The sequence below is a fragment of the Neltuma alba genome, unplaced genomic scaffold (genome assembly GCF_004799145.2).
Source record: "Neltuma alba isolate B1F8T4 unplaced genomic scaffold, ASM479914v2 tig00012286_pilon, whole genome shotgun sequence".
Classification (NCBI taxonomy): Eukaryota; Viridiplantae; Streptophyta; class Magnoliopsida; order Fabales; family Fabaceae; genus Neltuma; species Neltuma alba.
The window spans coordinates 74,408-86,058 of record NW_021636807.1 but is presented as its reverse complement, the minus strand read 5'-3'; the positions used below and the strand labels follow the sequence as shown (position 1 = coordinate 86,058).

General features: G+C 34.8%; 1 protein-coding gene and 1 pseudogene across 1 annotated transcript; both read left to right on the top strand.

The window, feature by feature from the left end:
- The first annotated feature begins 19 nt into the window (after positions 1–19).
- LOC114725869 (probable protein phosphatase 2C 15) lies at positions 20–1,721 on the top strand. Its single transcript, XM_028912439.1, has 4 exons — positions 20–74; positions 186–311; positions 471–697; positions 1,484–1,721. Exons 1-4 carry the CDS (start codon positions 72–74, stop codon positions 1,485–1,487), a joined length of 360 nt encoding a protein of 119 aa, XP_028768272.1. The 5' UTR covers positions 20–71; the 3' UTR covers positions 1,488–1,721.
- A 3,642-nt stretch (positions 1,722–5,363) lies between these two features.
- On the top strand, positions 5,364–7,601 carry LOC114725885 (rust resistance kinase Lr10-like; annotated as a pseudogene).
- Positions 7,602–11,651: the final 4,050 nt, after the last annotated feature.

The following is an 11,651-nucleotide window of genomic DNA, read 5'->3' as shown; positions in this document are numbered from 1 at the left end:
TCATGGTACATCAATTTCAGGATGTGGATGTAGGGGAGTTTATTGTTCCAATACCGTATGTCAAACAAGTGATGGTATCATTATTTAGACATAATATCTTCTACTTTCAAGCTTTGATTCTTAAGCCTATGCATGATGTTAGGCCTGTCTTCAGGATGAAACCTGACACCGTTCCTACATTACAGCTGTCAAATGCTGGTGGGAGGCTTATAATTGCTTCTGATGGCATCTGGGATGCTCTATCCTCAGAAATGGCTGCAAAATCTTGTCTGGGTTTGCCTGCTGAACTTGCTGCTATGCAGGTTGTGAAGGTAACATGCTTCATAATGCTTTCTGCTAATTTTCGTCAAGCCAATATTTCTTTTAGACTGAGGTTTGACATAAGATTCATGTTGAACATATAACATATCTGATATTTGTGCTCATATTCATAAATGCTTAAGTCTGTAATTATTCCCCTTGTCATTCAGGAAGCATTAAGGACAAGAGGTATAAGGGATGATACAACTTGCATAGTAGTTGACATAATTCCTCCTAATAATGGATTGCCACCGCCTCCTCCCCCCAAAAAGCAGTTGAGAGCTTTACTATTCAGGAAGAAATCCAGTGATTCTGCTAGTAAGCTATCAAAGAGGCTTGCAGCTGTCAATATAGTAGAGGAATTGTTTGAAGAAGGATCAGCAATGCTCGCTGAAAGGTAATCTCACATTCTTTGGGGCAAAAGTTTTAATTTTTGGAGGGATCATGCAAATCTCATGGCAATGACCTGCATCATGGTTTTCCTGCTTTGAACATTTGTTTGAAATTTGATATAAGGAAAAAGAAGAGAGACAGATAAAAGGGAAGAGGATGATCTTTTAAGAGGAACAAAAAGAGAAAGAGAGAGAGGAAGTCACCCCAAGTTTTGAGCAGTTTTGAATGAGAGCTGTATTTTAGATGTGATTTTAACACGCAGATTATAAGCTTTTGAAATAGAAAACTTGTAGGGGCCTTTAGAGATTTGAGCTTTATCTTCTCTCTTATAGGGCCTCATATTTTTATCAATGAACCGTGCATTCTCTTGTAAGCCCAAGCATGTTACGGTTGATGAATAATTGAGTACATCATATAGAACCCTGTTGCCTCTAAAATTCATGGATTGTTCTTCCACGCTCTGCAACTTGCAAGTTAATCTCTGATCTCGGAATGTTCTGAAATTGCAATTTGATGAGAGTATTATGATTTTATTTGCCCGACAACTACGCCTGACTATTTTCTTCCAATTTTCCCTGGTTGATGTTCGTCGCATGATTGACTGGTATGAAAACTATTCCTCCACGAATTACATTTTCATTATACAACCTACTAATAAACGCCTAAATAACTTCAATTAGGTTTTGTTTATTGTTCACTGACTCTTTTTATATATCTTCTTTTTTCAAGCACATCGTTTTCATTGTTATTTCATAAATATGATTCATGAATACTTGAGCAAATGTTGCAGATGAGGGAACGAAGGGAATTCAGGGGAATCAACCTCTGGGATTTTTGTGTGCGCAGTGTGCCAGAAAGATCTTGCTTCAAGTGAAGGCATATCTGTTCATGCTGGTTCCATTTTCTCTACCACCTCTAAGCCCTGGCAAGGCCCTTTTCTTTGTGCTGATTGTCGCAACAAGAAGGACGCCATGGAAGGCAAGCGTCCTAGGGGAATTAGAGTCTCATAGCTTTTCTTCACCTGTCCATCCTCACTTCCCCCTGCTTTTCTTGTAGTCATGATTTTTATGGGGTCAAATAATTGCTTAGATCCCACTATTAAATAGTGACAGATGTATATGTAATGTTCTCAATTTATTAAAAAAATGAGCATCTCTTCTAATTCACAAATGAAGCCAGTTGTTTTAACTATTCCACGGAACAAATGTTACCCTATTTCAGCCCACCTACAAGATCCATTCTTGATTAGTGCCATCCAAAACCCAACACGTATACCCCTATTACGCCCAAATTAAGTACAGATACACAACAAATACGCAAGGATGTAAAGGGAATTGATATACCTCTGCCACAAAATAAGATGAACGCGAGGCTTAAACATATACTGTGTAAATAAACACTTAAGCACTGAGCGTAATTATCTCTTCACTCAAAACGTGAACCTAAGTTGTCCCTTTTCATCCTTCTCGGGTACATTCTTTTGCCCCTCTACTTTTTATCTCATCAGATTTTTGACCTCTACCTTTCGTCCCATTTTCTGCCGCTTGGCCTGGAAAAGAAAAATCCGAATAGGATATTAAATCGGTGGAGGCAGCGGTTGAAGGGTTGGTGAGTCAGATTAAGGTTAATTCAGATCAAGCTATTCATATGAAAATAATATAATTTAATTAAAAATAACAAAATATAATACCATTAATAATCACTAATAACAAATACAAGGACAACAATAGTTTGATTCTAATAATAATAAAAACAATAATTTCAAGAATTTTAATCTTTATAATTCCTCAATAATTAAAATTAATAATTATTGATATCAAAATTATCATTAAAATTTATTTAAATCTATAGTGACTAAGACATTAGGAGCTGAATGAGGAAAAATGGGACCAATAACAACATAATTATCCAAATCAGTTTATCACTAGTTTACACTGGTTTTGACCGGGTTGATACCGGTTCAATTCCTGGCCGGTTCATCATTTAGATTGGACCACTGCTAGTTCACCGGTTTTCTAATTGAACTGATCAGTCTGGTCCCTTTTTTTTTCCCTCACTGATCTTTTCTTCCATGTGTCTTGGTGGCAATAGTTGGTCTCAGCACAATGCGATCATCTCAACAAGATAGAGCAACAATGCATACATGCTTCATGCTGCAATATAAATCACTTTAACTTATTAAATATGTTTCAAATTGAATTTTTTTTTTAACTTTACCCATATTAAATGAAGTTGTGAAGAAGGGGAAAAAAACATAAGGAGTTATATTTATGCATTAATTACAAGAAAAATTGACAACTAAACATTAAATACTCTCTAAGTGACTTATATTTTTAACTAAACCATTCTTTTAGAAACCACTTATATTACCAATAAATTGTTAGTTGAGATGGTAAGGGCCTCACCTCCGTAAGAGCGAGAACGCCGGTTTAAATCTTGAGAAACACACTTATTGAGACAGTTTTAACCTTTACGCTCTCGGTGCGACAGAGACTAGTTTCAAGTCTAAAATGATTTGAAGATATTCTAAATTATACACACACAAAAAAGGACTTATATTGTGGGCCAAATAGGGTGTGTATATATATTTGTATGGAATAAAAATTTAAATTTTATTCGAAAAACTTAATTCCCGGGAAGCACGGTATGTGCTCTAATCAAATCATAAGATACATACCATAGCCGAAACTCTTAGGAGAAACCTCTACAATGACTGTTACATCGGTGATGCTAGTTGATGGGTGAATTGTGATAGTTGCGCTGATTAGAGATTCCCGTTGTATACTAGACATGGTCCTCTGTCACCACTTAGCTGTTGATCACAGGCTTGAAACTAAACTTATTTGAGATACTATCTTAAAATTAAGCCCAACGTTTAAAATAAAGATCATTATTACACATAAAATAACATAATTAAATTCTAGATTTTCTAGGTATTCCATTCTCCGTCAGGAGCACAAGAATGGAACTGATGATTAGCGTCCTGTCTGTTTCGAATACAAGAAGTTTGAGCTTCCAGTCTTGAAATGAACTAGAATTACAATTATTTAAGAGTGTCAAAAAATGTGATGAATTGAGGATGTCAAAGCCTAACCAACTATAGTTGATTTTACATTTGCTTTCATCAAATACCATAATTTTTTGCGGTTTTCAAGGTGGAACCAAATACAACATGTTAAGGTTTGATTCCTGACAGTCAAAAATTAGTTAGCCATGCTTTGTGCTTGAGTTGTAAAATCTGTAGGACCAAAAGAGTACAGTTCACATCTGATTTAATTGTGTCTATTAAGAGAACCTCCCTAGTGTATATTAACTTGAGATTATAAGATGAAACTCAAAATACCTATTAAGATGAATGCTAAAGAAACTTGGAGACACTAATGAGATCTCTAGGAAAATTTGGAACATGCTAAGGATTTTACAAGCAAACAGTGATTTTGATGGACAGATAGATACAGAGACAAAGCATTGCCTTCGTTGATTAATTATAATTTTCAAGCATGTTTTGTTGTTGTCACACAAAAAGGAACAATTTTGCAAGGTTACATATTTATGGTTTCATGAAACCGTATTTGATAAGCATTCCAAACAATTATGACGCTACTTTCGCAGCTTGCAGCATAACTGGTTCAAACAAAATTTAATTTCCCGGTCCAAGTCCGTACGAAACGCATTTAACCAGTCTTCGCCTTTAATTTGCAAGTCAACACTCAATGCAATGAATTTCTCCACTAATTTTAGTCCCCACTTAACTACTGGTGGTGACTAATGTGCAGTCATGGAATGGAGAGCTTCGACCAGATCAGAACACAGTGTCATTTTTCGAAACACGGTCTTTCATTGAGTGCCTCTTATTTTCTTTCAGGTCTCTTTCACAAAGTCTTGCGTGGTAATTTACCAAGTCAACCCGCGCGATCAGACAATTCAAGTTGGAACTGTGGATTATATACTGCGGAGAAGGTAGAAATAGAATCCGAACTGGAATTATTAACTATTGTTGGAGGCCTCTATTGTTTTGCTAAAAAAGTAGGGAATCATGGCTGTGGTTCTTGAGTTTCGTTTCCTCTTGGTTTCTCATCTTTTACTTCTTTCAGTTAGGTATGGAAATGCGAGGCATGTCAAGTGTCCCGGACCTTTTAATTGCAGAGAACTTGGAAGCCTCCAGTTCCCTTTCGCCAATCCAGAATTCCCGGACTCTGGTTTAATGGTAGTTCATAACTGTGATGCTTCAAATAAACCGATTGAACTAGAGAAGAATGGATCAAGATCATTCTTGCAGCTTATCGGTGTCTTTGTGCAGCAAAATATTATTTTGGTTTTTGACCAGGATCTACACAATCGTTTGCAATCCAATGGTTCTTGTGAAGCCTTCAACAACAATATCTCAATTCCTGCAAGCTCTCTTTTGATTTCTTTTGATATTAAATACAACATAACCCTGTTTAAATGCAACCACCAACTCAATGTCAGCACCCCCTCTGGTTTTGTTAAACATCCCTGTGCAAACTTCGATATCTATCATTACCGCCTGCTCTCTGATCTTCAACCTCACCAAAAAAGCCATTTCTCAGCATGTTCAGTTCTCGTGCTTCCAAAAAAAGACCAGCCTGATAGCACTGACCTTCAATCGTTCTTATCTGCTCAAATGACTCTGGAGTTACGATAATCTGATGCTTGTGATCAGTGTCATAACAGCGGCGGCCAGTGTCAACTTGACAGAAACAACAACTTTTTCTGCCTCAAAGGTACACTCTGAAAACAATCCTTGTGTATATTCTTTCCAACTGACGGGTTCTGAATGTTTTTAGAGGCTCCAATATGACCTAATAATTTAATGTTGTCCATGACATGGTTCTAACAATTTGTGTCTTTAACTTACCACTACGTACTGCGCCAGAGAAGGTATATTCTTTCGCACTGGTGATTTTTTTTTTTATTTAACGTAGACAATTATGCAACGAGCTAAATGATGTCTTTGGTTTGATGTTAGTCACTTTTTTTTTTCCCCTTCTTCCGAGTTCAAGTGATTATCTTGTTTTCTACAACAAAACCTGACCTCGCAATCTCCAAAAACAATAATTAGGGACGAAATTTAATATCGAATTTTATAAATTCTGTCACAAAAGGGGGGAAAAAACGTCACTGGTTGATTAGTTATGGAATTTGGTCGCTAAACTGATCTATGACAGAAATTTCATGACTAAATTTTATCACAAATTCATTGCTTTTTTTTTTGGTAGTTCAAATATTTGGTATCCTCGACTTCATATGCCAGAATAAGGATGTGATTTTTTTATTTGCTAGTATGTACTTCTTGATTCTGAATTTTAAATGATTTTCTTTGTACTTTATGGCAAATGCTGATCTTTCTTGCTAACTTCATTATATATTTGATATTCATATTCCTTATTGCGAAGGCTAACTAATTATTTTAATGCTAACTTCGGCTTAATTCTTCCTTTGATTACAGAGTTTAAGAGAAATAATTTCAAGGTGGTACGTGGACTAGGTAATTTACATGATCATTTAATTCATTTCATGCTTATATCTTTCAAATTTATAACTTACATTCCTCCATTGTGAGTTTCACCTTCATTTTTGGCTATTTAACTTCCATCAATTTTCCACTTTTAGATAATAATTCACAACAACGATTTTCTTTTCTTTTTGATCAAGTCATAAAACAAGTAGTCTATCTAATTAGTTTACCACTTATAAACATAGCTGAAAGAGTCCTTACAGAAACAATGGGGTAGCTAATCAGTATTTATGTTAATAAAATGTTGCATAATCTCACCTCTTCTAATCTTACCAATCACAGTTTCTGCAGCTGTAACAGTAGGAGTTACTTTTCTTATAATCTACTTGTTTAGAAGGACAGAAAAAAAAAATCTAAAGCTCATCAAGATTTTGAGGCCTTTCTAAAGAGTCATGGATCACTTGCCACAAAGAGATATAGCTACTCGGAGATAAAGAAAATGACCAGTTGTTTCAAAGAAAAATTAGGGCAAGGAGGCTATGGAAGTGTGTTCAAAGGCAAGTTAACGGACAAATCTCTAGTCGCTGTGAAGGTTTTGAGTGAAACAAAGGGTAACAGAGAGGAATTCATCAACGAGGTAGCAAGTATAAGCAAGACTTCTCATGTGAACATCGTCACTCTTTTAGGATTTTCTTTTGAAGGGTCCAAGAAGGCACTTATTTATGAGTTTATGGCTAATGGATCCTTAGAGAAGTTCATCTTTGAAAGTGAAGCAAAGTTCCTTAATGTTAATCTCCAATTGAGTTGTGAAATATTACACCAAATTGCAGTGGGTGTTGCACGAGGATTGGAGTATCTGCACAGAGGATGTAACACTCAGATATTGCATTTTGACATAAAACCTCACAACATTTTGTTAGATGAGAACTTTTGCCCAAAGATTTCAGATTTTGGACTAGCTAAAATATGCCTAAGAAATGAGAGTGTTGTCTTCATGACTGGTGCTAGAGGAACGATAGGATATATTGCTCTTGAGGTAATCTCTAGGAATTTTGGAGTTGTCTCTCAAAAGTCAGATGTTTATAGTTTTGGGATGATGATTTTTGAAATGGTTGGAGGGAGAAGGAATGTCAATGTGAATGTTGATAATAACAGTGAAATATATTTTCCTCATTGGATTTACAAACGTCTAGAATTAAATGAAGACCTTGCACTAAGGAGCATTAGAAATGAAGGTGACAAAGAGAGGATAAGACAGATGGTGATAACAAGTTTATAGTGCATACAAACTAAACCTTCAGAGTGTCCAATGATGAGTAAAGTAGTAGAGATGCTTGAAGGCAGAGTTGAGACCTTGCAAGTTCCACCAAAGCCTTACTTATCATCTCCCTCAACATCACCCGGCTCTTCCTCTTCCCCAACTCACTGATTCCTCCGTATGTTTTATACTCTAGAGCATTTTCATTAAGACATGATACTAGAAGGCCCATATTGTTATGTTCTTATAAGATATACGCTATTGGGCTTTTCCATTGGTGCCTGATAATACTCTGGGGCTTATGTTTCTGTTTCTGTTTCTTTTTCTATTTCTGTGCATGCTTCTTATTTGCTGAAGTTAGCATTTGCACATAAGATCTCTGCTTACCTGTAGATGCTGGCATGTGTTGACATCAAGAACATGGATATGCTTTTAGACTTTTATTGTGGTGACTTCTCTCTTTATTGTGAAAAATCTGTCATTCTCGCCTCTTAAAAAAGAAACAGACAAAAGGAGATGCCTGAAATTTGACAATGTAAAAATAATGCGATCGTCCGAAGCTTTCAGTTTGAAAATATTTTGCCATGGCAACATGTTTCCCCAATCTTTGCAGTCTATTTTCAAGTCCACACAACAGTCTTACACCCAGGTATATTGACCAAAGCTTTTCAGTGTTTTCTTGCGTGCATCGTTTGGCAATATTTCTACCTTTTATCATTTCTTTTTTTGCATATACACATTTTTTAATCATATCTACATTCTTATTTCTAGGAATGGAGACAAACAAACAGAATGTAACTGACACTGATTTTTTTCACTTCTGGTTGAAGTAGAATCTGTGTGATTTTAAGATACATTTGAACTTGAAAATTTCGGAATATCTTCCTTAACACAATGCTATTAAAGATTTTAACTTGTTCTCTCACTTTTACTGAACCGCAGAATTTTACCGTTGAATATTGCTGTATGGTGCAGAAATAATTTTTGGCATGTAACTGTTGAAATGCTTGTCATAAGTTGATGGACGTTTTTATTATTAACCACGTGATTAGTCATCTAAACTAAGAACTACGATTACGTATTTTGTTTAAGTTTACCATGTTTTGCATTTCGAGCAGTTGTCAGATATTCTCATCAATGTTTTCAAGAAGAGCATGACGTAATTATACACACACACACACACACAAGTTTTATGGTAGCTAGATCTTGGGTTTTCCTTGTTCATGAACCATCGACAAGCAAAATCAAGGATTTTTGTTTTGGAAAGTACAAAGAGGTGAAACATGCAAAAGTTGTTAAACGGGGGTATCATGCCGAAGAGTGGCATATATGGATAATTTGTTGACAAGATAAGCTGATGCTAAGAAAGTATCTTCTCATAATTTAAGAAGCCAACCAGTAGCCGGAGAAATTCTACAGCGTGTCCAAAAATTCCTCCTAACAATGGAGCCATTTAACTGGTGACCATACGGACAAGAGAGTCCGGGTATGATTCAATTCTTGAGAGAGATAGGAGGAAGAACTTCTAAATTCACAATCCCCTTCGGATTGTACAGCAAAAGATGAAGCAAAAGTGATATCGAAGGACGATTAAAAAAAAAAACGAAAGGGATTGCCCATGTCGATTAATTTTGAAACCCGATTCGATACAAGAAGATCTTGAAATGCAAAATTTGCTACCACCAAACGCTTGGTTCAACTAGTACAAGCAAGAAGGATGCTATGGAAGGCAAGCATCCTAGTGGAATTAGAGTCTCGTAGCTTTTTCTTCACCTATTCATTCTCATTTCCCCCCGTTTTTCTTGTAGTCATGATTTTTATAGGTCAAATAATTGCTAAGAACCCACTATTAAGTAGTGACAGATGTGTATGTGATATTGATAAAGCCCAATTTTTATACATTTTATCCCACATTAAATTAGAATTTAAATGATAATTTTGAGCTTAATTAGATTTTTTATGCATTATTGGATAAATTGGTTGATTTTTGGATTTTGCATAAAAATTGATATTTTGGATTAAAAATATAGATATTTTGTGCTTTCCTATTTTTGACTTGGAATCAATTTTTCCTATTTCTTTGGAAACAAGTCTCATATTTTTAGAAAGATTAGTTTTAGAAAGTTTTGCAATTTCTTGCCTAATTTTTGTGCATATCTAATATTTAATTTTGATAGAGATTATATTATATTTGGATATAATCTACACTAATGGATGCACTTAAATTCTTGTAGGTTAAGAAAGAGCATATAGGAGATCCAATGGTGCAAGATTGTTTCTTGGGATTTAAGCACAATCCAATGGCTAATATCAAGTGAGCCAATTAATTACTAATGGGCTTGAGCTTTAGATTCATAAAAATTTCCTTTTCTCCCGTCAAAATATTTTCCTTATTTGAGAGGACAATTCAACGCCATATATCATATATATATATATCCCCTCATATATTTGATTGATGGAACGTCAATTCTCTCCTTTCAACATTATCCCATATATTCACCATATACCTCACGTCATTCACCCACAAAATTCAATCACCTCTATCTCCATTCATACACGCACAATTCCTCACCGTCACCTTCAATTAATTCATGGCTATGGCATCTAACAACCTTGGAGGGGGAGATAATACCATGGAAGCTTAAGCTTATAGGGAGGCAACTTGGGAGGAGCATGGAGGAGACTAGAGCCTTGGGCTAGCACTTGAAGACCACAAGGGAGTGATGTTTCATTTATCTTTTTAATTCAAGGACTTGAAATTGTTTAGTTTTAAATGAGTTCAAGTTGTAATTTTGTTGAGACAATTTAGTTCTAGATTGTCGATTTTATTCTTGGATTAAATTGATATTTGGATCTTATTTGTGTCAAGATACTTGTTGGAATTTATGTTTAGAACCTTTACATTGTTAATTGAATTTATAATTGAGTTTTCATTATGAGTTTAATTATCAATGTGGTTTGAATTGCAAAATTTGGGTTCTTTTGCCTCTTAATTGTTTAATTAAGTTGGTTAATTGTCTAGTTGTTTAACTGGATGATTTCAAACATAATTTCCAGAATTAATTTGAGATATTTTCGTTGGTTTTAATAAGCTTAATTGACCAACCTTATACTGTTATGAGTTCTCTAATGGTTTAAGGGTTTTTGAGATTAAGGGTTCCCTTTATTTCAAGTAGGTAATTAAGTTTATTAATTCCACTCTCTTATCACTTCCCTTTGGTTTAATTAACTGATTAAGGTTATGAAGGTTAAATCCATGCAAATCCTAAGTTGTCCCCTCTACCGTACCTGAAGAGAAATCTCTGAATTTTCAATTCTTAATTTTTTTTTGCTTTCTGATTAATTTTCTTTATTCATTATCTTTATTTTCCTTTAAAAAACCCCCCAAAAATTACATTGCATTCATTTAGTTTAATTTAATTTTCATACATATTTTAGGGCATTTGCATCTTGCATTTAAAATTAGAATTTTGCATTTAAGTTTAGGTCCAATTTATTGCATTTTTTTTATCACCTGAATTTTCACCTAAAGAAACCCACAACTTGCTCCTTGGAAGTAATGACCTAGGTTGACCCTAAATTACAAATTAATTGGGACCTAGTTTAATTGAGTGCTTTGACGACAAAAGGCATCATCAGATATTCTCTAGTTATGATAAAGATGAGCATCGCTTTTAATTCAAAAATCAATCCGATTGTCTTACTATGCCACCAAACGTTACGCTATTTCAGCCCACCTACAAGATTCATTATTTGATTAATTCCCTCCAAAGCCGCATACCCTATTACACTCAAATTAAGTACAGATATGCAACCAACAAGAATTGGTCTAGTTGGTAAGAAGTCAACTTATAACCCACAAGATTGTGGGTTTGAATCCCACTGTCGATGTAAGAATTTTGTTGGTGGGTGATCTGTAAGTACTTCTATAAACACTCTCTGAGTTTGGAGGCATGCCCTAGTCCTGATGAGTCCCCGGAACCCAACTCACCTAAACTTTTTGTAACAAAAAAAAAAGTACAGATATGCATTGATACTCTTTATTTTTAATATATTTAAAGAATACTTTGAGTGATTTTTGGAGAGTTATTAATGTATTTTGAAAGATTTCTAAGAGTTAATTGGAAGATTTGATTTTGAGCATTACTTGGGGGATTTTATTATAAATACCTTAGTTTAAACTAAATAAAAATAATTAATATTAAGTTTAAAATTTAGTTG

What these genes read in the sequence shown, in the direction of transcription:
- LOC114725869 (XM_028912439.1), top strand. An exon ending in CTGCTATGCAGGTTGTGAAG is followed by an intron (nt 312 to 470) that starts GTAACATGCTTC and finishes CTTGTCATTCAG; the next exon opens with GAAGCATTAAGGACAAGAGG.